At 39.5% G+C, this 27939-nt stretch overlaps 1 protein-coding gene across 2 annotated transcripts in view; it reads right to left on the bottom strand.

The window, feature by feature from the left end:
- Positions 1 to 27939, bottom strand: part of MAP3K3 (mitogen-activated protein kinase kinase kinase 3) — a 64168-nt gene that overhangs the window by 22442 nt on the left and 13787 nt on the right. For both annotated transcript variants that reach the window (XM_080922712.1, XM_080922713.1), the window contains exons 3-6: positions 16926 to 16966; positions 13309 to 13408; positions 10805 to 10918; positions 4957 to 5077 (exon numbers count right to left, since the gene is read on the bottom strand). In XM_080922712.1, coding sequence (XP_080778838.1) covers positions 4957 to 5077; positions 10805 to 10918; positions 13309 to 13408; positions 16926 to 16966 — 376 coding nt within the window. The remainder of the gene's footprint in view (positions 1 to 4956; positions 5078 to 10804; positions 10919 to 13308; positions 13409 to 16925; positions 16967 to 27939) is intronic.

Raw genomic sequence — 27939 nt, 5'->3', positions numbered from 1 at the left:
TCAAGATCAGGTCCTGCTCCTTGACATATCATGCAACTGCACACAACCTCCCAGACCTCAGATAATGAAAAGCAAACTTTTTTTTTTTTTTACATGTCTACATAGTTAACAGCACAAAGCCTCTGTCCTGTTTGGTATCCAAGTTTCTGGCCCATGATGAACTTTTTTTGGTAATAAACGAACAAAGACTCAGTTTGACGGAAAATATAACATGATTAGCATTCTGATGGAGAGGAGAATATGGTGAAAACAGTTTTCTGACTTCCAACCAACTACCAAAAAAATTAAAAAATCCTAGGTACAGTCAAGGCTTCTTAGAAAGTGGCCTTGAGATACTTTCTTGACCTTCTCTATGCCTCTTTTAAATATATCAGCCTACCCAGACCTGAAAGACAGAACATTCTCCATAGCTCACCCTAAAAGTCTTCTCTCTTCAACACCTATGGGAATCCACCAGAAGTTTGTTAGGTCCAGCTGCTCCACCTCCACAAAATGCACTTTCCATGTTACTCTGGTAGAAATTAATCCTGTCAGGCCAGGCATGGAAAAAGCTGGGCATGGTAAGATACTGCACACCCACAATCCCAGCACTTGGTACAGGATAGAGGATCAGATTGTAGGAGACTTGGGCTGTAAGAAACGTTGGGTTTTTATGTTTTTGTTTTTCCAGACAGGGTTTCTCTGTATAGTCTTGACTACCGTGGAACTCAAACTCTGGACCCAATTGGCCTCAAAATCAGGGAGATCCACCTGCCTATGCCTCCAAAGTGTTAGGATTAGCGGCATGTGCCATCATCACCCAGATTTAGTTTTGTCTTTTAAAAATCCAAGTCCATAGCACTTCAAACACACAGTGTATTTTGGAGCCTTCCATGTTCTTCTGTAAAGATGCCTAGGAGACGTTCTTTCCTATGCCTGGAATGCTAGCCTTAACTCTTTTTCTGTGCATCAGCTCTGATGCTATCGCCGCTGTAAGTTTCCATTCTAGGGAGAATCTGTGCTCCTACCACCCTTGACTCCCAAGGCTTCACTGTCCTGTTCATTCCAACCCAACGTAGTGGTCACCGAATAAAAGCCAGGTTGTAGTTATGCTGAGATATGGACACCTATTTTCCAGATAAACTGAAAACAATAAAAAAAATCTTATCTAACATGTCTACTCAAGAAGATGATTTCTACATATAGTTTCCTACAACATGGTAAAGAATCTCAGTGGCCCAGCAGTTAGCTCTTACCTCCACACAGGAATCACAGATCCATGTTTAGGAGCAGAAAACCCAATGACTGCCCTGTGTCAGTCAGCAATTACAAAGAATGATGCTGCACATCCTTCCTCTTCTATTTCTACAAAGACTAGGAAAGTTTTCCTCTGCTTCTCTACTCTCTCCTGATACAAGCTCCATTCCAGTTTCCTGATATTGTAAAAAAAAAAAAAAAAAAAAAAAAACTCCCCAATCCTCCAAGATCTTTTATTGCTTATTCAGATTTGCAATGTTGTTAATTTTGTGAGAATTTATTCATCCACAATCTAAAATTTCTTAAATCACAAGTTTGTTGTTGCTATGTATTTCTTTTCCAGTATCCATCATCTGTGTGATTATTTTTCACTCTTCATTTTCTATTTTGATATTAGAACATTCTTCATGTTTGCTTAGCTTATTACTTTCTCCACTATTTCCTTTTCTTTTTTCTTTCTTTCTTTCTTTCTTTCTTTTTTTTTTTTTTTTTTTGAGGGAGAAGGTCTTACATAGCACAGGCTGGCTATGTAGTAAGGGTGGCTTTGAATTTCTGATACCTAGTCTCTAAAATGCTAGCATTTTACAAGCATACACTCCAACAACCAGTTTCTTCTCCAGTAAGTGTTAAGTACTGCTTTCTTTTTCTTGATGAGATGGGATGCATTTTGTTGCTGGGAGCATGGCTTGGTGTGTACAACAATTGTTTAGCATGTTCAAGGTTCTAGGTTTTAAAAAAAGCCCAAACATATACACACACAAAAAATTCACACCTCACACACAAACCAAACATCTTGTGGCAAAACACACATGGGATTTGAAAAGATATTGTTTCCTCTGAAAGAGTAATACCTCCTCTAAACCACTGAGCCATCGGTGCTCTTAACCTCTGAGCCATCTCTCCAGCCCTTGTTTTGCATTTCAAACAGGGTTCCAATTTGTCTGCATGTATCACAATGGCCACTTTCCCTATAATCTCTATTTTTACTAAATTATAGTTAAAACAGTATTTCTGCTGTGGAATTACAGAAGTTCCCCCCCCCCTTTTTTAGTGTGTATGGCTTTTGTTAATTTGTTTTGAGACAGGGTCTCTCTGTGTAAGCCTAGAATTCTATGCAGATGAGGCTGACCTCAAACTCACAGAGATTCCTGAGAGCTGGGGTTAAAGGTGTGCATGTGTGTCACCATACCCAGATGTTTGTTTTTTGAGACAGGGCCTAATTATGAGGCTTTAAACTCTGGGCATTCCTTTTAGTTCTGCCTCCTGAGTGCTAAATTCATAAGCCATACTATCATACCCATGTTGGGAACTTTCTTTTAATACCCTGCCACAAGGGCTAAGTTTATAAAAGCATGTATTTTCTTGGGAAAAAAATGTCTCTTCTCTATAGTTTCTAAATACATCCAATAACTAATGTCTTAAAATTATTAACTCCCAAAGAATCTTTAACAAATTAGATTTTTGAGCTTCATTAAAATTTTGGATGTGGCAGTTCATGCCTAAGTAATTTCAGACTAAGGGAGAAAGGCAAGAAAGAGGATTATAGGTTCTAGGGCAAGCAGAGCCATATATTGAGTATCAGAGAAGCTAGAGTGAGAGACCCTGTCTTTAAAAAAAAAAAAAGACTCAGGGTTGGAGAGATGACTCAGCAGTTAAGAGCACTGGCTGCTCTTCCAGAGGTCCTGAGTTCAATTCCCAGCAAACACATGGTGGCTCACAACCATCTGTGATAAGATCCGATGCCCTCTTCTGGTATGTCTGAAAACAGCTACAGTGTACTCATATATATGTATGTGTGTGTGTGTGTGTGTGTGTGTGTGTGTGTATACATACATACATATATATATATATATATATATATATATATATATATATAAAATAAAATTAAAAAAAAAGATTTTGGTAAAGAAGCCAGTTGGAAAGTTAGAAAAATAGCTCAGTGGTTAAGAATACTTGTTACCTTTGCAAAGCACTAAGATTAAATTTCTATTAGCCACATGATAGTTCATAACTGTCTGCAACTCTATTTCCAGAAAATCTAATGCCTTTTCCAAGCTTCTAAGGACATTTAGCATCCACATGATATACATACATTCAGAAAAACAAATATACGTATTTTTTAAAAAGTCAAGTTGCTATTATTTCTCAGGTTCCAGACAATAAGATTTTTAGGACACTCTGCACAGGGTTTGCTAAGATCCTGCCTCTTTCTCTTCAACTAGCTTATGAAAACATCAATCACTTAAAAATCTGAGATTCATTTACATTCAAACATGCAGCTAGAAACATTTAATGAGTGTCTGAGTTCCAGAAATCATTCAGTGAAGTAATGCCAGCGTCTCAGCAACTCAATTTTTCTTGCCACTCTCTTGGAAAGAAAATCACTCACAGACAGGTTCAAAACAGAACAAAGCTGACATCTCCCAGACTCAGCTCAGGATCTGCAGAGAGCAGCTAAGTTTGTGAGAAAAGGAAAACTTGGCTTCCTAGTGGCAACATCAGGTGTCTCAAATTATCAGATCATCAGGGCAGTAGGCGCATGCAAATGTTTGATAAAGTCAGATTTCTTCTGGATTTTTAAAGAGGTTTATTTATATATATTTGTACAGAAATATGTGTGCATGTGAGTGCCGATGACCACCAAGCTCTGCAAAAAGAACTGGATCCTCTGGAGCTGAAGTGACAGGCAGTTTAGAGCCACTTAACATGGGTACAAGGAACTGAACTTTGGTCCTCTGAAAGAGTAATACCTCCTCTAAACCACTGAGCCATCTCCCCAGCCTGCAGATTTCTATCTTGATAAAAATTCCACAGTTCAAGAAATGGGCTTTCTCCCTAAATCCTTTGCTAGCTAGTTTTATGTTAATTTGACACAAGGTAAGAGTCATCTGGGGGGAAGAAACCTCAGCTGAGAAAATGCCTCCATTACAACAGGGCAGAAGGCAAACCTATAGGGTGTTTACTTAATCACTGCTATGGGAGACCCAGCCCACTGTGGGTGGCCTGGTGGCCCAGACGCCCTGGTTTGACAGTCCAGAATACCGTGAGAAAGCAGCACGTCTCTACAGCTTCTGCATCTGCTTCCAGGTTCTTGCCATGACTGCCTACAATGACCAACTATGGTATAAAAGGAAAAATCTTTCCTCCTCAACTTCTGCTCATTGTGTTTCATCACAGCCATAGTAACCCTAACTATGAGACCTTGAGAAGTGTCCAGAGAAACACTGTATTATCTGTTATATAATGCACAAGCCTGACGCAAAATTCTTTCCTTGGAAGTCTAGCAGCAACTACATACCTTCTTTGCTACTCGGCTGTATATAATCGGTTAATGCTCTGAGCTTCCAGGATAACTCAGCTGACTGGCCGGCATCTTCCATGAAGCACAAGGATTTCTTAGGACTCAGCAAGAAGCCTGTGTTCAAAACTAAAATGCAGACCTGACTCCTAATTTAACTGGTCCCCTGGAAGTTTTCAAACAATGTCTGAGATTACTTTCTCAGGAATGTTTAAAACAAATTTAATAATACCATCCTATTATTATATTCTAAGATCCTCAGGAGTCCAGGTCATTTCCTGTCCCCTCTACCCCAAATGAAAACATAGAGCACTACTTTGTGTAGTGACAGCCAATGAGCATTTGGTGATTAATAGTTGAATATTTTAAATGTGAATACATCATATTTACAAGGACAGAGAAGAAAAGAATAAAATACTTACTGACAGATAGGTGTCTGCTTCTGGGCTCAGGAGCTTGGTAGATGGTATTTATATCTCCTGCAGACTGGGAAGACTTGATCCGAACCTGTCTGGACACTCCAGAGTGAGGAGAGGAACTAGTCTGTAAGAGAAGAGGCAAAAGTGTAATCAGGTCTATGAAGGATCTTTGTCTTTCCTCAGGACTCCTCACACTCCTCAGGCACCTTTTAATACATGAGCTACCAGGTTTTCCAGGGAAGCTCAGTCCCCGTCTGTATCCTTTGATGTGTTTTCACAGCTTCAGTGACACATAAGCACTAAAATCTGGTGCCCCAATTCAAGGGGTGATGACCCAGATACAGAAGAGTAATAAGTATCCGTGCAATAAACTGCCGAACAGGAAAGAGCAGTAAATACCCTCTCATAAAATTATCTATCAAGAGGATGAAGAGGTAGCTCAGTAGTTAAGAGCACTTGCTGCTCTTACAGAGGACCCAGGTTCAGCTCCCTGTACCTAACATGCTAGCTCAAAACTATCTAACTCCAGTTCTAGGGGACCCAACACCCACTCTGGCCTCCTGCATTCATCCTTGATTTGTATTAGTCTGACAGGCAAGAAATTAAAACAATGGGTGGAACTTTACACAGAGAAAGCTTGAAACAATGAGCTTGAAACAATGAGAAAGCTTGAAAGGATGAACAAGTGATACTGGCACATAATCATTTTTTTAAAAACATTACCAAAAATAAAAATAGGAGCTACAATTTGGGCTAAAGTTTTTTGCTTGCTTCTCTGTATCTCTTCTACCTCCCAACATGGGGGGGAAAGTACCACATAAACAATCTCTATATCCTGTCCTTCAGGAAAAAGGCTTCCCGCTTCCAGGGGCAAGTTCAGCTGCCAAGCAGCCTTCTCTAGCCTTCCCATGCCAGACTTTATCACATGTAGGGTTGTCTTGACAAACTGTCTTGCTTTAACAGGAAGTCAGAACCAAGGGGAAGTGAATGTTCTTGCTGAAGCCTCCGATGTGCAATAGCTCTCTGCTGAGAGTCAGAAAGGAAAAAACAGCTCAAACCACATACTGGGGGAAAAGGGCAAGGAGGGGCCCCATAACCCTGCAGTGAGGGAAAGAGCTATATGATGGTTGGTATCCCAGGTCCTCTGTTTAGACACAAAGCCTTTCATATAGTGGGGATTATTAACTCAATCTTGGAAGCATGAATTTAAAAATGTATCAAAGAACTCTAACCTTCAGTTTTAAAGATCTATTAACTGGTGGTAGGAGGGGCTGGAGAGAGTTCAGAAGAGCACTAGCTGCTCTTCCAGAGGGCCCAGGTTTGATTTCTAGCACCAATATGACAGCTCACAACTGTATATAACTCCAATTCTAGGAAATCCAACACCCTTTACTGGCCTCTATGAATATCAGGCACACATGTAGTGCAGGCAAAACACCAATACACAATTGTGTTCAATCTCCAGCACTGAGTGAAACTAGCCATGGTGGTGCATACCTGTAACTCCAGCTCTCTGGAGGTGGAGGAAGGAGGATCAAGAAGTACAAGCTACATGGTGAATTCAAAATAAGCTTGGGCTAGAGACTGCCTCAAAACAAACAAACAAACAAATAATTATTTAAATACAGAGTAACAAAGGCTGGATGAGGCAACATATGGAGATTCACAGAAGAGAAATAAAATGGTCAACATTTATCAGTGATAGAAACTGAAGACTAAAGATACAGCATGCTGGAGCAGTGCACCTCAGTGTGATCTCTGGTGCCAGTCTATGAACTAGCAGCACACTGGTAACCAGTAATGCACAGTAGTCCTGGAATCACTTCACAGCAATTTTGCAGAATAACTTTACACTGGATATAGCAACTAAAAACTATGAGCTGATAGTTTATAAGTATCTTTTTTTTTTTTTTTTTTTTTTTTTTTTGTTTCTGTGAATGAGGATTAAATCCAGGACCAGGGCTTTGCACTTATTAGGCAAGCATTCTACCAGCTGTTCTGGAGCTCACTGTGTAGACAAAGTTAACTTGTACTACGAGAGATATTCTTGCTTCTTCTGTCTCTTGAGTGCTGTGATTAAAGGTGTAAAGCACCAACCCCAGCCCTATTTCACTTTTCAAATTAAAAAAATAAATACATGGTTAGATGGTTAGTGAAAAATTAGAAATTAAAAACATAAAATTGATATCTCATGTACATGTGTGCATACATGTAGATGACAAGGATTAATGATGGGTATCTTTCCTTGATCTCCACCTTTAAAAACATTTACTTATTTAAAATAACTATTTATGTAGCATACGTGAGTCAGTTCTCTCCTTCCACCATGTAGGCTCCGGAGACCAAACTGAGGGAGGCCATGAAGGTTGGCAGTTAGTGCCTTTACTTTCTGAGCTACCTTACTGTCATCTATTTTTACTTCTTTTAACACATTTCTTATTTAATTAAAGAGTCTCGTGTTGCCCTGGTTGACCATTTTTATTTTTAGTTTTTTAAAAGATTTATTTATTTATTTTATGCGTGTACACTGTAACTGTCTTCAGACACACCAAAAGAGGGCATCTGATCCCATTACAGATGGTTGTGAGTCACCATGTGGTTGCTGGGAACTGAACTCAGAACCTCTAGAAGAGCAGTCAGTGCCCTTAACAGCTGAGCCATCTCTCCAACCCACATTTTTATTTTTAAATTTTATTCTGTGTGTACATGTATGAATTAAGGTGCATATATACCATACCATGTATATGAAGACAACTTCTAAGAGTTGGTTTTCTTTCCACCATGTGGGTCATCAGAATAGAATTTAGGTTGTTAGGCTTAGTAGCAAGATCCTTTACCCACTGAGAGACTTGTCACCCCATCTTTATTTCTATTATTATTATTGCTTTTGAGATAGGTGCTCACTGCTGATGGCAAATCGCAAAACTCTGCCTGCTTCTGCTTCCCAAGTGCGTGGTTAAAGGCATTCCCCACCACATCTAACCTCCACTGTTATTGTTAAATTTAAGTTATTTATTAATGCTAAAAACAGAAACAGCTTAAATTTGCCAGTAGTAACCAATCAAAAAATTTATGTAATTATGGTCTATCTTGTCAAGGAAATTATGTGTCACTGTAAATTATAATTAGTAAGAATAAATGTTCATGACAATATTAAGTAAAAGCATAACTTAAAGAGACTTGCTAAAATAGCACTGAAAACATTTACATGAAATATGTACATGTAAGTTAGAAATTCAAGAGGTTATCTGCAGAAATAAACCAACAAATATTTTATGGCAAGAGGAGAGGACCATGTACAACTGCTTTGCTTTTTTTATGTGTAACTTTAAACCAGTGGTTCTCAACTGTCCTAATGCTGTGACCCTTTAATACAGTTCCTCATGTTGTGGTGACCCCTCCAACCACAAAATTATTTTCATTGCTACTGTTATGAATCATAATGTAAACATCTGTGTTTTCCAGTGGTCTTAGGTGACCCTTGTGAAAAAGCTGTTTGACTCCCAAAGGGGTTATGACCCACAGGTTGAGAACCACTGCTTTAAATTATAGGACCTGAGACATTTGTGTAGCATTTGTCCTATTCACAACCATGAGTGTCAGAGCTCCAATGGTCAATCACCTTTTAAATAATTCTGTGCCACAGCTCATCTGTCACCTCATGCACCTCTTGATAACTGGAACATGGATGTAAATGACTAGCTGTTTTTAAGATCTCATCAGGGGAGCAGAGGAGTACAGGCATCCCATCAGTCAGAGGTGATAGTTCTCAGGCAATAGTTCTACTAAATTGCCACAACAGCCTCTTGTATAAGGAAGAGAGATTTGTTAAAATGATCAACTTTTGCTAAGTGTTTGTGCTGACTGGTCTTATATCAACACAAGAGTTATCTGAATGGAGGGAACCTCAATTAAGAAAATGTCTCCTTCAGATCCAGCTGTAAGGCATTTTTCCTTCTCTCTCTCTCTCTCTCTCTCTCTCTCTCTCTCTCTCTCTCTCTCTCTCTCTCTCTCTCATTTGGGTGTTTCATGGCACAATTTCTCTGTGTAACAAAGCCCTGGCTGTCCTGGACTCCCTTTGCAGACCAAGGGGTAGCCTTGAACTCTCAGAGATCCATCAGCCTTTACCCCTCGAGTGCTAGGATCACAGTCATGAGCCACTATGGCTGGCCCCATAAGGCATTTTCTTAATTAGTGATTAATGGGGGTGGGCCTCATCTATTGTGGGTTGTACAATCCTGGACTCTATAAGAAAGTAGGCTGGACAAGCCATGGGGAACAAGTCAGTATGCAACATTCTTCCATGGACTCTGCATCAGCCCCTGCCTCCAGGTTCCTGCTCTGTTTGAGTTCCTAACTTGACTTCCTTCAATGATGAACAGTGAAATGGAAGTGTAAGCCAAGCCTTTCATCCCCACCTTGTGTTTGGACATGGGGTTTTATTGCAGAATTAGAAATCCTAACTAAGACAGAGTTTCCAAAGTACTCTTTGTGTACTATCTAGAGAAAGGATGAAAAGGTGTCTTAAAACAGTGATACAGCTCCTGTCCTTAGAATTTATAGTCTTTTGTGATATAATCTACAAATATTCAATGAGAAGACAATTACTAACCAAATTATGAACTAGTATGAAAACTACATCCAAACTGAAGAAATAAAATAATAAAATAACCAACAATGCTGATACACTGTAATAGATAAAAATCAAACTGGCTGCTGAACAAACAAGCAAAGAACCCAAAAGAATGTATGGGCTGACTGCAGATAAGGAAGGAATAAGCTAAAGAATATGAAAAAGACGAGAATGAGAAGCTAAAAGCAAGGGCAGTAGGCAATTGTCGTGGTTTAAATTAGGATGGCCTCCACAGGCTCATGGCTTTGAATGCTTAGTCACCAAAAAAGTGGGACTGGCTGAGAATCAAAAGGATTAGGATTGTTAGAGAAAATGTGTCACTAAGTATGCTGAGGTTTCAAAAGCCCATGCTAGGCCCATGTGTTGGTCTGTGCATCTGTCTGTCTCTATTTCTGTCTGTTTCTCTGTATCTGTCTCTCTCTCCGTCTATCTCACAAAACAAATAAAGTAAAATAAAATGGCAGCATAGGGCCAGTCCACCTAAAGTAACGTGGCATTCTATGTCCATAGACCACATCTCATATAGCCATACTAACTGTCCTCAGTCTGTTGTCTTCACGTTTAAGAAAAGGAAGAATGCTAAGAAACATGCATCTCCAGTGATAGCAGACAGGTCAAGATTGCAAGCATACTCACAGAATGTACATCCAGAGGGACCATTCAGTACAGGAAATTATGTAAGAGATATGTCCCAGACATTTGGTAAAGCAGCCACTTTAAGCTGGTAAACTCTACAGCCATCTCCCCCAACCCCCCAGTGAACAGAAGTAAAAGTGCATTTCTCATAATGTGTCTCCCAGGCAAGGTGAGGCAAGGCGAAGAAGTTGAGGAAGTTATGTTCAAAAAGCTTATGAGTCTCAAATCCCTAACAGCTTTTGGTAACTCTTATGCTACATAAATATCTCTCATTAAGGTCAAAATTTAATAGAAGGACTGTGTGTGTGTGTGTGTGTGTGTGTGTGTGTGTTCTCCTTTATCATGAAATACTCCCTACCCCAATACTGTTAGTCAAATAATCTTTGTTGTAACTCACCCTAACAATCCTGGCTCCCAACGAAATCAAATGTAGAAAACATGCTGGTCCCTGATGGGGCTGTACTGAATACTCTGATACTCTAACTATGGCTAAGAAACACACTATTCTATCAAATAAGCAAGGCAAGATGAAGAAATGTAAACTCTGTCTTCAGTTGCTGGGCAGTGACAGAGGCTACTTACATGGTTTCTGTCTTGGGATAACAGTAGTATCCTAAGGCTTTTCATACTCGAGCTTCTATCCAGAATGTCAATTGCTTTATCGAGATCATCTTGGTTTTTCAACAGGATGGAGAGCTACAAGAACAAGACACAGAAAATCATACAAAATATAAATCTGTATCAATGCATTACTTGGCAAAAACAAAAGCTAAAATACGTTTAGAGAGAGACAATCTCATTGGCTACATTGGGGTCTTAAGAGATCTAGCTGAAATTATAAGGTTGTTTCCTCTCAGTGTGAAGTAATCCCTAAAGAGATTTAGAGTTGTGTATCCATCAGTTCTTCTCAATCTTCAAATAGTGCAATCACTACAAAGATATCTTATGCCCATTTATAGTCTGTCCCCCATCCCTACTACCAATGCCAGGCAGCCAGCAGCATATTTTCTATCTCTAGACTTGTATTTTCTAAACTTTTAATGTAAGTGGAATCATACAGTGTATATGTGTGTGTTATATGCATGTTATGTTTCACTTTGTTATGTTTGTTTTATGAGCAGGGTCTATGTAGCTCTGGCTGTCTTGAAACTCACTTTGTAGACCAGGCTGGCCTTGAACTCACAGAAAGCTTTCTGTCTCTGCCTCCTGAGTATTAAAGCCATACACTACAATGCCAAACCTCTTTGTTTTAAAAGTTTATTTTATGTGTGGGCCTAAGTGTATGTATATGTGTACCACATGCATGCAGGTGTCTGCAAAGACTAGAGAGTACATCATATCCTTTAGAAATTGCATTATAGGTCATTATAAACTGCTTAATGTGGATGCTGGGAATCAAACCTGAGTCCTCTGCAGAAGCAAGTACTCATCTGCTGAGCCACCTCTATAGCCCCTTGATTCTTTATTTTTTTAATGTGTATGCATGCTTTGCCTGAATAAATGTAGGTGTGCCATGTTTGTGCCTTGTGCTTATAAAGATCAGAAAAAGGTGTTAGATATCCTGAAACTAGAATCATTGATAGTCGAGAGTTACCATGTGGTGCTGGGAATCAAATCTGCATTCTCTGTGAAAGTAACAAGTGCTCTTAACTACTGAACCATGTCTCCAGACCCTCAGCTCAACTTTTAAAGCTCTAGTCTTAGGACAGAGATGGTGGCATGCACCTACTGTACCAGCACTAAGAAGGTTGAAGTGTGAGAATTACACAAGTTTGAGGCCAGTCTGCCTTGGCAACATGGCATGTTTCAGGTTAGCCTGGGTTATAGATAGAGATCTTGTCCCAATAAAACAGCAACAATAATAATAAAAAGATTTTTACTTTGACTGACTTAGCCTGTGCCACCACCACCCAGATGCATCTATATTTTTGTATATTATAGTTAGTGATTTACTTACCAACTTTGACATATTTTAAAACTTTATTTAAAAAAAAACTAAAGATTGCTGCTACTTGTAATGCCAGGAATTAGGAAGCAAAAGCAAAAGGACTACAGTTTTAAGGCCAGCATGGGCTACTTAGCAAGACCTTGTATAAAAAAACAAAATAAGACCTTCAGCAACTAAGACCAGGTATGAGTGCACACTTATAATCCCAGCACAGAGGTGTCTGAAGCAGAAAGATATAGCCTTGGCTTTATATTGAGACTGTCTTACAAAACAAAATAAACCTGCAATACACATACACACACATCTCAGCAACCACCAATTTAGGGACTAAGTTACAGAGACATTTTCTAACTTGTTGTGAAATATAAAACTATACTGTAAGAGGTTAAGGATGTGGTTCAGTGATGAAGCACTTGGACGGCAGACTCATGTCAACTGTCCCCAACACAGTCCCCGTAACATACATGTTTTCTATTAAATAAGCATACACTGCCTTTCAGAATAATAGAAAACACTAGCTTAAACCAATTGCAGCCTTTAAAAGCAGGAAAAAATAATCTTCAAAAAAATTTCGTCCTAAGTGAGATATGAAACAGAAATAAATAAGGACTGTTGGAGAAATAAATGAAATAGTTAATCAATGTATCAGATGTTAACTTGTTTGTTTTTTCAAGGCAGGGTTTCTCTGTGTAGCCTTAGCTGTCCTGGAACTCTCTGTAGACCAGGCTGGCCTCAAACTGGGAATAAGGGCATGTGCCACCACCCAGCTTAGATGCTAACTTTTGAAACCCTTTATGACTGCAATAGATGATCTATTCCTTAGTTCCTTACACCATCCCAACTCCTGCTAAAATTTTCACTTTTGTTAAGGCTGTGCTGAGGAAAACAACATCAGCAAAAACCTATTGCAAAAATATAAAGAAACAAACCAAAAAAAAAAAAAAGTCTTAGAGGATGAAAGTGCTAAGTAACCTCTTATACAGTAAATAAAAGTCCCAGTTGTTACAATTAATAAGAGGCTCCAGAAACAGAAAACCCTCAGATGGTACTAAAGAAACAAACTGACAAATTTTCAGGTAAAAGGTAAGAAAATGCACATGGCTGTCCTTCTTGGCCCTTCCCCGTTCATCTTTCGTACCTCATTATTCATATAATGCAAATCAAGAGGCTGCCCAAACACTGTTGACACCTTGTGCTCCACATCTTCATATCTCACAGGCCGGCTGAATGCTATAATTCTAAATGGGAACAAGAATATTGGTTAATCATATATTTAAAATTTAGAAACTATCTTAGTTACTGTCTTGTTGCTGTGAATACCATAACCAAGCAACTTACAAAAGAAAAGAAAAACCATTTAATTGGGGGCTTGCTTATAGTTTCAGAAGATGTGTCCATAACCATCACGGTGATGTGGGACACAGACAGGCATGGTGCTGGAACATTAGCTCTCATCTACATGCAGCAGACAGACACTGGGCCTGATAGGCTTTTGAAACCTTGAGCCCTCTCCCAGTGGCATACCTCCCCCAACCTGTACCTCCTAATCCTTCCTGAACAGCCAATCAGAAATCAAACATTCAAACATGTAAGTCTATGGGGAGCATACATATGCACAGAAATAACCACAGAAAATAATTTTGCTGTCAAATTTGTCCTCTTGGACTGGGAATAAAGCTAAGTGATAGGGCACTTGCTTTGACAACAAAAATTTAAACTCTTGTCCAAAATGCCTTTAATCCCAGCCCTTGGAAGTCAAGTAGACGACAGATCTCTGTAAACCTGAGAGCACTCTAGTCTACAGGGGCTAGACAGAACTGGATGGTGAGATGTAAAAGTTCAGTTTGACCCTGTCTCAAAACCACAAACTGTCTAACAACAAAATAAATCACCGATAAAACTAAACCATAAAAGTCAAGAAAATCAATAAAGGCTGGGATTGGTAAAAATAAATAAAATAAAACATTAAATTAGAAGGTGCATGGCTAGAGAGATGGTTCTGTAGTTAAGGGCACTATCTACTCTTCTAGAGGAACCAGGTTTGATTTCTAATGAACAAGGCACACAGTGGTACACAGGCATACATGCTGACAAAACACCCATACAAATAAAACAAAACAAAATACAAATTAGTTTAAAAATTTTTTAAACTTGGGATTGGGGCACATGTGTTGGCTCAGTGGTTAAGAGCATAAGGAACTGTCTTTACGTCCAGTTCCAGGAGTTCTGGCATCCTTACATTGACATACTTGTGGAAAAAATACCAATGCACATCAAATAAAAATATATACATATAAAAAACTGGGCAGTGATGATGCATAGCTTCAATTTCAGCACTTGGGAGGTAGAAACTCTGTGAGTTCATGGCCAGCCTGGTCTACAGAGTGAGTTCCAGGACAACCAAGGCTACACAGAGAAATCCAGTCTTGTGGAGGGAAGAGGCTGAGGCAGGAGGATCCCAAGTCCTAGGTTGGCCTGGGATACAAAGTTTGTTCAATGCCTGCCTGAGTTAAATAGTAAAAAATTATGTCAACTCTGATTCCCTTAAAAAAAAAGATAGGAAGGAAGGAAGAGAGGAAGGAAGGAAGAAAGGAAGGAAGGAAGGAAGGAAGGAAGGAAGGAAGGAAGGAAGAATCGAAGAGGAAAATCAAAAAGACTATCTCTCGAGCCTTGGTATGAGGGAATGCCCCTCCCACAGTTTTGGAGAGCAACCAAGCTCAGAGATAAGTTTCTCTGCATCAAGTCCGGCTATGAGACAGTCAGTCAACCTAAACTGCTTTGAAGTCTGGTTATGATGAGAAACTGGCTTTCCAGAGCTAGTAAGGGTCAAGCTTCTGCCATCCCACTGACTAACAGATCTTAGGAAATGCTGAATTATGTCTTAGAACCAAGTTTTCTGGAGGGAACCAGTCATCCTCTCTGCCTTCTTACAGAATAGTCAAGGCCCTCCACTCCTGGAATTCTATGAAAGTGAGTGCCTGGACAAACGAACAAGTCACTACTTCTTCCACCTCTTCTGTAAATTCCAAATCCACACGGGCCTTCATTTATAAAGATACTGGGGCTAGAAAGACGGTTCAGTAGTTAAAAGAGCACCAGCTGTTCTTCCAGAGGACCTATAGCTGTCTCTCCAAGTACTGTCCACAAAACAGCTAATATCCTAGCTCCAGTTCCAGGGGATCCAGTGCTCTCTTCTGGCCTCCTCAGGCAACTGGTACACAGTGACACAAACATATATGAAGGCAAATGGACACATAAAAGATTTTTAAAAAAGAAAAGATATTACTTTCCTGTAAACACTAAAGAAAGTCCACAATGACCCTCTTTACAAAATTATAAGAAATGAAATACATGAAGCTAGAATATCTGGCACAGAACAGCTTAAGTTTGGCTCTTTGGAACTACAAACTCTTTTAAGTTCTCAATTCTACACATAGTACACAAACAGCAAAATGCTATGGTTCCTGAAAACAACTCCAATAATAAAAGGGGGGGAAAAGGTAGATAATTCAAAACCTTATAGCAGCACTCTTTGGCTCAAGCTTCAGAAAGCCATTCCTGCCTGACTACCTTAAATACCTGTGGTTTCTCTCTGGCAGCTTCTCTGAAATCACACACATACACTTTCACAGTTTAAGTCGACTCACTGAAACTGCATACCACTTTGGGAACAGGGGATTCAGGAGACTGTAACTGCATAATTAAGCTCCAATACAATTGAGCTTTTGATTCCATATCTGCTTCTGAAAAACCTCTGGTGCTCTAAATTTGTTCATTCCTCAAAACTGTCAGGCCAGAAACTAAAGTGCCAATGATGAAGTGGCAGCTTAACTTCCCTGCTACTGTCAGGACACAGGAGGACAGGATGGAACTGGGGGACAGAGCTCTGCTCTTCCCTCCCCTAGGTTTAGAATAGCCCCAGACCTCAAAGAAGCAGTATTCCCATTTCCACAATACTTTCACTAGGAAGCTCTTCCAAACTTGTACATTTCTCTGAGAACAGGTCATTTTGAGGGAGAACAGCAACTATCCATCTCCTTTGGAGCTGACGTTAAAGTGGGTTGAAATGAATCAGCCACAACAAACTTTCAGAATAAAGAGAAGGAGTAGAGGTACGGAGGCACCTACAGCAGGACTCTAACCTTGTAGGAATGCTGTTTACCCCTTTGTGGTGATTCAAATGAGAACGCCCCCTACAGGATCAGGTTTGAATACTGGATTCCCACTGGCAGAATTATATGGGGAAAATCAGGAAGCGTGGCCTCGTTGGAGAAGCTGTGTTACTGAGGGTGGGCTTTGGGGTTTTAAAGATTCCCACCATTTCCCTCCTACTTCTGAATCATGATGTGAGCTGAGTGACTGCTATAGCCATGTCTTTGCTTCCCTATCAAGAACTCTGATCTAAAACTTTTGTAAGTTGCCTCCATCATGGTGTTTGTTACAGCAGTAGACAAGTAACTAAGGAAATACACAGGAAAGGAGAAAAGGGATGAGAGGGGGCTGCAGAAGGGCATGTGTGACAGCACTGAGAGCTCATGTAGGTGAACAGAGACCATGCCCCTAAATGTGCCTTGAATTAAATAGAATGACATTTTTCTCTGAGAATTTCCACCTTGGCTTTTTACAAAATAATTATAACTAAAACATTAACAAGAAATGTAAATTTAAAAGAGAAAGTCTTATAACTAGAGGTAGTTTTCTGAGTTCAGTGCTTTCCCAGGACTTCAGCATACATTAACACAGAAGGCAACTTACCGTCTCTCCCCATTGTGTTCAAACTTGATTCTGACGTCACTCTGCCAAAAGGAGTAACAAATAGGTTAGAGAGTTCTCTGAAGTTTCCACTAAGTCATGGGTAGCCCTTTAGGCACTGGGCAAACATTACCAGTAATAAAACATGTAATGGCTCATGTTCCAGGTTCTCCACTCAGAAGACCACCACTCTTTTAATCTTGAAAATTCTGCTTTACTCTTCCCCTTTTTTAATTCTTCAAAATTTTTTCATACAATATATTTTGATCATGTTTTCCCCTTCCCCAAGTCCCCTCAGGATCTCCCCCACCCACCCAACTTTTTGTTTTTTTCCTCACTTTTTCAAAACCAAACAGAACCACTGTGGTGGTTTAGTCCAGACTCATGTTTAAATGCTAGGCCTTGTTAAAGGAGATGCATCACTTGGGGGTGGGGGGAGTTGAGGTTTCAAATGGCCATGTCAGAGGCGCTCGCACACTCACATGCTATAACTCTCAGCTACTGCCTGTCTGCTTCCACCACAGATGGTCATGGACTAACCTTCTGATTCTGTGAGCAAGCCCCCAACTAAATGCTTTATTTAAAATTTTTTTGCTTTGTTTTTATTTTTCAACACAGGGTTTCTCTGTGTATCCCTTGCTATCCTAAAACTCAATTTTGTAGATCCAGATAACCTGGAACTCAGAGATCTGCCTTCCTCTCTACCTCCCAAGTGCTGAGATTAAAAGCATGTGCTACCACCACCCAGCAATTGCTTCTCTGTAAGAGCTGCCTTGGTTATACACAATGTCTCTTCCCAGCAGTAGACTACGAAGACACCAACAAAAACACAAAACAAAAAAAAAAATCAAAACAAACAAAACAATCCATAAAACAAACAAAAAATGCCAAAACAAAATGAAACAAAACAAAACAAAAAAACAAACAAGAAAAGAGTTAATTTTGTAGGACAACTACTCCTGAACACGTGGCCTGCCCTGGAGTGAGACTGATACACCCAGTGGCACTGCATTAGAAAAAAAAAGTTGATTTCACTTTCCCAACAACAGTTGCAAACAACTTCTTGGTTAGGGGTGGAACCCATGTCCATATCCCCCTCTCAGGGCTAAAGACCATTATTTTCTAATGTGTTACATTCTTTCAATTCTAATGTGTCACAACAATTCAATTCAGAAACAACAAAACCCACTCTTTAAGTTTTATTTTTTATTTTTAATTATGATTTTGTGTGTGTATCTGTACGTGGTATGTGCACATAAGTGTGGGTATATTTGGAGGCCATGGACACTGGATCCTCCTACAGCTGGAGTTACAGGTGGTTGTAAACTGCCTGATACGGGTGCTGAGAATCAAAGTCAGGTCCTCTGAAATAATAGCAAATGCTCTCAACTGCTGTACTCTCTCTCCAGCTTCCAAATACTTTAACAGAATTCCTAAGTGGCCACTACTGGTTGGATGCTCTGCCCTGATACAATAGCTTTCTCATTTTACATGTTCACTATTTCTACAACTGCTCTGAATTTCTCTACCTATTGCCACCTGGTCATGATACCTTTTCTTCTTGGGGCTGCAGAAACAGCTCAGTGATTAAGAGCATGCATTGTTCCTGAAGATTACCAGCACTCGCATGAGGTAGCTCACAACTGCTTATAACTCCAGCTCCAGAAGCTGCCTCTAGCCTCAGGCATATGCATACATATATACATACATACATACATACATTAGTAATAAAATACTATTCTCTGCTGGCTGATTCAGCTAAACAAAACAAGAAATCTTGCTGCATATCTTTCTAGTTACAGATAATGTAACATCGCTTATCATTTTGTATCTCAGTGTTTACAACTGCAGAATGGGGCTAAACATACCTTTCAGAGTTGCTATGAGAACTAAATGAGATAATATTAGGAAAATATCTGACATGAAGTAGACATGTAATACATAGTTCTTGTTTCTATAGCTGCTGCTGTTAGTTCTATCATTGACTTCCCATAATCCTCACAAGGTTACCCCAGTAAAGAAGGAAACTAGACAAATAACCTTAGATATTGTTCCTACTTAATTTAATCCAAAGTGACTATCCAGGTAGCCTATAAATTTGGAAAGGCGAGGATTGCTTATCTAGTTTCTGTACCCCTGTGCCAAACAAAGAAATGGCATATTATATGTGTGGTTAATAACATTTTTTTAAATGGATGAATAGATATAAGAACAAAAATGAGTGTAAATGTTAGAAATAAAAAGTAAACTGGGTGCAGTGTAGGCTTATATAGTCCTAGTTAGTTGCAAATACCTTGAGGGAATCTGAAAATGACAGAAAAACAAAAGAGATATCAGAGAAGAAAAAGTCGGGCATAGTGTTTTGCAAGCAATAGCCAGGAAATCAGTAAATAACAGATAAAAAGAAAAACAATTCACAATCAATTAATGAAAGTCATTCTGAAAAAGACAAATAGACTGTAGCTGGGAAGAAAGTGGGCTTCAGACATCTAAAGATGAGGAACACACGGAAATGAAATGACACAGTAGAAAAGGGAGTTTATAAGGGAGGAAGTATGCATAAAGGGCTTCCTTTTCCCAGGGGACTGGAAAGCTGGAATTCCTTTCCAATCCTTGAAATGGAACACTGGTTCCAATACACATCCTAAAATTACTGCAACTCTCAAGGAAATTTCTTATATGTAAAGACTATACTTTGTCTAATAATAGCAAGTTCATTCTGTGTTTACTTTTAATGTAAAATATTAATATTTTAAAAATAGTGACTGAATGCAAATCTCTTTAATGCATGGCCTAAGAGAGCAGGATTTTCATGCCTGTTTCTGCTTTCAATCTACTGTAATAACCTATATCATGAAACCTCTGGAAAATCCCACAATATATCCTTACGAGAATGAGGTAAACAGGGTGTAGCATATCATAGTGTTATTATGAAAATAGCTTTAACTCCATATACTCCCAGTTTCTTTCAAAGGACCAAAGGGTCCTACAGGGTCTCTAGGCCATACCTTAAGAATAACTGAACTAGAATAAAATAATATCAGAGCCAGATAGATGATTCAGGGACCAGTGAGATGATTCAGCTGATAAAGACACCTGCAGCCAAACCTGAGATCAATGCCAAGACCCAAATGGTGAAGAAAAAGAACCAACTCTCAAAAGTTGTCCTCTGATCTCAGTACACATAACCTGGCATACAAGTACACACAGAATAAACTAAAATATAATTAAAATTTCTTAAAATTATGGCTTAAAGCATAGTAAAAGTACTCACTCTTCAACTAAACCAACACTGTACTTAGATACACCTGTAAGGATCTTCCTCAGACCCTTTATTGAAGTGAAGGAATTAATCTATTCCAGGGTGGTCCATAACTCAAGCATTGCTCTATGTTAAATTAGTGCAAAAGAGAACTGAAATTTTACTTCAAACTCTAAATCACTACTACCAAAGTTTAGCAAGCCCATGACTAGTAAAACAGTATATAAAAAGATGCCTTTCCCGATGCTATTATAGAACAGAATGCAAATTTCAATGCATATCATCCTAGGCCAAGATAGACTAATCTGAGCTAATTCCCAAATCTGAGTTTGTCCTGTCAGCCACAAATAAGGAAAGTTCAGATAAAGACAGCTATGCTCAACTCCTTCACTAATCCCCTTGACTTGGTTAAGACCTAGTCTCCTGACTTCTATGATTTGTTTCCAACCTAAAGAATTTAACAGCATTCTAACCACTTGGGTTCCTTTGTTGGTTCCTCTTTCATGGCCTCTCTTACCCCTCCCCCAGCACGTGACCACCCAGCTTTTGGACTTCGGGCGTTTTGCTCCTCTCAATACCTTCTCTTCAGTCAACCTCTAAACAGAGGATTCTTATATCCTTAGGCCCAACCCAATCTAAGATGAAGCAAAGCTTCTTCTGCCTGACGTGTATCTGAAGCAGATATAGATTCATTAAGGAGGCAGCACTGGAGACCAGAGAGAACTCAGCCAATAGAGGAACTTATTGCTCTATGAGGTCAAGGCTAGACTAATCTACATAGTGAGTTCCAGGATAGCCAGGGTTACATACTGAGACTGTTTTTAAAAAATAAAATTAATAATTAAGATAGTGTTGGGGACTGAAGAGATAGCTTGGAGGCTAAAAGCACTTGCTGCTCTTGCAGAAGGTTGGGATTTGGTTATCAGCATCCACAAAGTGGCTCACAACTATCTACAACTCCCACTCCAGGGGATCTGATGCACTCTTCTGACCTCCTTGGTCACCAGATATGTTCACATTACACATACACACATTTAGGCAAAATACTCAAACACATACAAAACTTTTTGTTTTAATGTCAGCACAGGAGCCAAACTACCTTCCTTAAATTCTGATTCTCCAGTGTCCTGGTTGTGCAACTTGCTCTTGTCATTTAAACTTCTCTGTGATTCAATTTTCACATTTGTAAAATGAGACTGGTGATCCTACTTTAAGGGATAGACTCCTCAAAAATTTAAGTTATATCATCACAAAAATGAGATTCAAATGGTATCTGACATACAAATTCTCAAAAAATAATTACAAAAACTCCACTATCTTTTAGCCAAAATACTTGGAAGCAAAAGTGTCTGGACTGCACATTTAGGACTTGGAAAGGTACCATGGTATGTACTTTAGATATCATATACTGCTTCTTTCTTTTTTCGGACAGCAAGCTATGGAAGCAACCTACAGCCAAGACAGAATACGCTCGTTATTTCCAGAAGTTAGCTGTATGTGGTTCTGATCAACAGCTGGGACAGAACTAAATTCTATATTCTGGCAGCCAGATGTTTAAAGGCAGTGCCTGCCCTGCTCAACATGAGTATAGTGTTTATAGAGAAAGTTATCCTCCTCCTCATACTGGACACACCAAGTTAAGGCACAAAGATTCAAGGTTTATTTGTTAATACAGCATATGGTTTGTTTTGTTGTCAATTGAGTGTCCCAAACAAAAAACCTGAGACTGAAGAGGTAACTCAGTGGGTGAGAGCACTACCTATTCGTCCAGAGGTCCTGGGTTTGATTTCCAGTGTCCTTGTGGTGCTTCACAACCATCAGTAACTGCATTATATCAGGCACCAGTCACACACATCACACACAGACACGTGAGCAAAATACCCATACACATAAAAATAAGTAACAGCAACAAAAAACACCCTAAAATTTTAGTTTTACAGAATTTTTAGGTTTTTCAAAACTGCAGATGGGGAAGTGGAAACCTGCAAAAATCAAACCACACACAATACACATGTGCATAGTCTCATTTCCCCTCCTTGTAATTTCTTAACCTAGCCTAGGTGTCTATATCAACTACCCTCTTAAGCTAGTCTCCCTTCTCAATGTCAGTATTTCTTTTTGTTTCTCCTCTAGGGGTCAAACCCAAGGTTTTACAAATGCTACCTCTAGCCACATCACTCTTCTGTGTCATCATATTAAATTTGAGGGGCAAATGGCTTAGTGGTAAGAGCATGTGCTACTCTTCAAGAAGCCCACAGAGATCAGCTCCCAGCACCCATGTCAGGCAACTCACGATAGCAATTAATTCCAGCCCCGGAGAATCTGACAGCCTCTTCTGCACATAAATAAAACTGTTTTAGAAAGTCTGGAGGAGGACTGGAGATGGTTCAGTTAGAGCACTAACTGCTCTGCTCTTCCAGAGGCCCTGAGTTCACTCCCCAACAACCACACAGTGGCTCACAACCATCTGTAATGTGATCCCATGCACTTTTCTGGTGTGTCCGAAGACAGCTACAGTGTACTTATATAAATAAAAATAAAACAAAACAAAGCTTGTGAAGAAATCGAGCATCTTAAAATACTTGGCATGTCTACCTATCCACTCCTCAAGAAAGAAAGAAAGGAAGGAAGGAAGGAAGGAAGGAAGGAAGGGAGGGAGGAAGGGAGGGAGGAAGGGAGGAAGGAAGGAAGACAGTCAGTCAGGAGAGATGGTTCAGTAGTTAAGAGCACTGGCTACTCTTCCAGAGGACTCAGGTTCAGGTCCCAATGCCCATATGGGACCTTACAACCTCTATAACTCCAATTCCAGAAGCCCTGCTGGCCTTTCCTGATTTCTTCTGGCACCAGGCACACACCTGGCTCATATACACAGTTAAAGCAAAACAGGCAAACACATAAAATAAAAATAATTAAATTCGAGAGATAAAAAATACATAATCTACATACTCACATACTCATCTACTTACACATCAATCTCTAAGATCTTGAGCCTTTCCTTCCTTCCCACTTATTCTCTTAAATGCCTTTAGCATAAAATTCTGCTTCCCATTCTTTCTGGTATCACCACTGTTGAGACCCTTTCCCCTTAGCCCTGAATTTATTGTTCATTTTGTTTATTGTCTCTATCTTTATCTCCAGGACAGCAAGAGCACCATGTAAACCAGAGACCCACCTGCTTCTGCCCCCAAGTGTTGCATTAAGCACGTGTACCTCCACACCCTGCTAACTCTGAATTCTTAAAGCCATTTCCACACTCCTCAGTTCCTCTCTTCCACTCACGCTATTCTTTTATTCCCTAGTATTTATCCTGCTCATTCTACATTTTCCAATCCAAACCATCTAATTACCTCTTGCTATGTTCCTTCCTGTTACAAAAATTTTTAGTGATGCCCCTCGACCTGTAGAAGAAATTCTAAATTCTCTGCTATCACCTGAAGCTTCTTCAGCTTACCTAACTATACTATATATAGCCCATTCCCCCAGAAACCCTGTTTTACAGCCAGCTCAAATATGCCATAGTCTTTCCCCTAGGTTTTTTTTTATCACCCTTCTCCTCATTGTTACCCCTTATTCTCATCTAACTAAACTTTTATATCCTTTACATCTGGTTCAAATACCATTTCTACTTGAAATCATAAAGGCTATGACCCAAGCTCACATGTTTCACTTTCCTAGCTCCTGCCAGTACTCACTCTCTATAAATGTCAGGATACACAGCCAACCCCAGCTATCACGTCTCTCAAATCCTCCCTCTCATTTTTCCCATCTTCAACCCTCATTTTTTCCCAAGAAAAGGTCTCACTATATAGATCAGGCTGGCATAAAGCAGTGATCCTCCTGCCTCTCCTGAATGGATGCTGGGGTTATAAGCATATGACCCATACCCATCTTCCTTCTCTTCCTTCCCACTCTCTTTCCCAGATATTTCCCATTTCCCAGCAAGACTACGTAAGTTCTGGGGTACATAAAACATGGCACATTTCGTGTGTGTGAGGGTTTTTTTTTTTTTTAAGAAGCTTGACTACAGACATATATTAAACTGGCTGAAGAGGTGTCACAGCTACTGAGGGAAAAATACCAACACAAATACTCAGGCTTGGGGTATAGCTTAGTAGGTCGAATACCTGACTAGCATACACATGCTTTGTTGGATCTCCAGTACCATGAAACTAAGTGTGAGGGCACCTCCCTATAATCCTACCACGTGAGAGACGGAGGGGGGAGGATTAAAGTTCAAAGTTGCTAAAGTAATTCAAAGCAAGCCTGGACTGTATGAGGCCCTATTTCAAAAAAATAAAAACAGCTGTGATGGTCTGAATGAAATTCTCTCTTATAAACTCTTAAGAAATAGCATTACTGGAGGTGTGGCCTTGTTGGAAGAATTGTATAACTGGGGTTGGGAGTGGGCTTTGAGGTTTCAAAAGCTCAAGCTAGGCCTAGTGGTTCACTGTCTCTTCCTGCTGCCTTTGGATCCAGATGCAGAACTCTCAGCTACCTCTCCAGCAACACATCTACCTTCATAACACCATGCTTCCCACCATTAAAATAAAAATAAACTAAACCACTGAACTATAAGCCAGCCCCAGTTAAATGTTTTCCCTTGTAAGAGTTGCCATGGTCATGGGTTTTCTTCATAGCAATAAAACCCTAAGACATAAGCAAAGAAACAAACAAACAAAAACCACAAAAGCAACAAACGAATAACAAAATATAATTAAGATTCAGTCAAATTAAGTCCTTGGTCCAAAGGTAGAGTTGACAAGGCAAACCTCAGGGTTGATTCAAACTCAACAAGGACAATATAAAAAGCTGACAATACCACCAAACTTAAGCAGAAATGATTTCAAGTCTGCACATGGACTCCAAAAGGGCTTTAAGGACTAAGAAATTCAGAGTTTATTTAGTAAACACTGTCAACTGTCCCTCACTTATCTTCTCTTATACCCGTTCTTCTAACTTTACACTGTCCTTTCTTTCTATAGTTGCTCTTTAAAACAAACAAACACAACTAGGGTAAAGAGGACATTTCTGGTTTCTCTGGAACGTTAGTTAGGTTAAAATGATGGGGCAGACAGGTGAAAGAATGCTTTGCTCAAGCAGACATGTGATGTTTAAAAAGAATATAAATATGACCTCACAGACAATGGCTTTGCTCTACCTTGCTAGTCTTTGCTAACTACATGCATATATTGTGTTGCTCATCTTTGACTGTAGTGACTTCATAGAGAGAAACTCATCAAAGAACTTCTCATGAAATCCCTGTGGCTTCTTGCCACTTCTGCACACTCGGGCCCACTGGTGAGCCTCATGGTTTCTTCTGGATTGAACTGGCTTTACTGATTCGTATGTGGTGTCGCCAAGTGGACCAGACTGCAGCTGCTGATTTGTGTTTGGTGTTTGAGAGTGTACTGAACTGAGAACCATAAAGATTGGAATTGCCCCCAAAGAATTATTTCTAAACAGGTCCACTTCCCCCATATCCTAATAACCTTTCTTTTTTACTACCTCTGATAAGTAGTGGGCTAGAGGAAGGTTAAACCTTATTAAGGTAAGTTGTGAAAAATATATGCCTACACCAGGGTCTTACTATGTAGCTCTGGTTGTCTGAAACTCAGATACCTGACTGCCTGTGCCTCTCTAGTTCTGGAATTAAAGGCAAGTGCCATCACAGCAAACTTACTGTGTTTTGGGTGGTCCCTTACACATTTGGAATCATGGTCCTTTTGCCAAAGATAGTTAATTATAAATAAGTTAATTAAATAAAATTATAATTATAAGTTAATTATAAGTAAATAAGTTAAATGAAAAGGGCAACAAAAATAATTTCTAAATTTATGAATGTGAGGAGTCATAAGAAATTAAGGGAGCACTTCTAGGCTCACATGTATCTTATTTTCAAGCTGGCCAGCCCTCATTAGCAATCTCTGAACAAGAAAAGGAGTTCTGAAGAGTTAGGAGTATGGCTACCACAGAAACAACCTACTCAGTGTGAATGATGCTTCTGTTTACTCAGATGATGGGATGAGATGAGAGCCATATCCAAGCTGTGTAAGTATGTGGCTTTGGCTGAGCCCAGTGTTTCTTTCTCTGTTCTAACTATCCCCAGACCTATGCCTGGAAGTTTCTACCCACTGTACAATCTAATCTTAAAAGCTGACAGATTCAATCCAGCCTCTCTCAACTTCTGACTGAATTTCTCTGCTTGGCATCACACAAACTTTGGCAATATGTTCTAATCTTCTGGCTCCTTCTCATTCTCTGGTTCTGTCTTCACTATGTCTAGCTTGTTCTCTCTGAAACCTGTCTCTGTAAACCTGTCTGGGCTCAACTACCATACAGACATAGCACACCACACCTTCTCTCTTTCCCCCTCCTCTTCTCTCTCTGTTCTTCAGTAGTCTCTCTTTTGTATGCTATTCTCATGTACATTGGGCATATCCTATCTCTGACCATTTCATCAAATCTTTTTGATTTGTTATTTTATCTGCCCCTCAATTAGACATCACTTTCAAATATGGTGGCTCCTTTCTATGAACTAAGCTTACCTTCACTGTTAGGGATCACAGGTATGCATTAGGGCATATCTGCATCCCATCCAGATCACACAGACCCAGAAGGTCTTTGGATGAGAACCTTTGCCAGAGAAGCCATGTTGCTGGATTAAAATTCTCTCATAGCTGTCACTGGCCTGGTAAGGATGATCTCTCCTAGAATTCTCTAGTTTGGAACTGGAAACTAAGGCCCTGCCCTGCTTGTGCCTGCCACAAAGAAAGCAGCTTTCCCACCCAGAAATATCCACTGGTGAGTACCCGAAGACCCAGATTCTAACACTGGAATCTATGCAAGCACAGAAAAAATTAGTAAGACTTAGGAACAGAATCCATGGAAATAAGGATTGTTTCTCTCTCCAATTTGGTCTTCAGAAATTCGGCTAGATTCAGAAGTTTGCAAAGACCATTAATTAATTAGTAACAACAAGCCAATAAAGGCAGCAAGACCTTAAGACTTTTAGTTCCACAACAACATGCCCAGTTCTAGTTAGAAACTGAGTTTCCCCGAAGCTCAAATCCACAGTCCTAAAACAGAAAAAATATATAATTACTACAACTTTACATTTATGTATTTTTAATAACGTGAAAAATACATTCTCTAATCTTGCAAAATTCCTAAGTAGAAACAATGCACATTAAATATGTCTCTAATTCAAATGGAGGTTCACAAAAACTATCTGAATTATATTCAGTACAATTTTTGTGACTAGAAATCAACAGGTTTATTTCCTGGCTCTACTCCAAATCTTTTGTGAAAGCTCCACAAACCATTAAGTGTTGCTTATATATGTGTTTACAGTCACTGACATTGTTAACTACCATAAAATAGTGTCAACAGGTGAGTAACAAACAGCCTGTGACTGCTGGGTGGTGTGCTTTTCACTACACTAAGCTGCCAGCTCCCCGAAGAACTAGCAACCATTAATAGTGAACTGTGAATTGGTAAGTGCTAAAGAGATGCTGTGTAGCAAAGACTGTAAAGCCATGCACAGGATATGTCATAAAGATATTCAGCTGTTCAGCCAGCTCTTGCTATGCTCTTGGCCTCCAGGGACCTAACCTATAGAAGGAAAATTACAAAAAACAAAACAAAACAAAAAAAACCACACAAACTTATCTCCTAATAAATGTTTACAGCTGAGATGCCAATGCCCATGAATTCCCATAACTACTTAGAATGCATATTTATACTCAAATGTAGTTA

Source organism: Micromys minutus (assembly GCF_963924665.1).
Source record: "Micromys minutus genome assembly, chromosome: 10".
NCBI classification, from domain to species: Eukaryota; Metazoa; Chordata; class Mammalia; order Rodentia; family Muridae; genus Micromys; species Micromys minutus.
The sequence above is the reverse complement of the archived record's forward strand: the minus strand, read 5'-3'. Positions and strand labels throughout refer to the sequence as shown.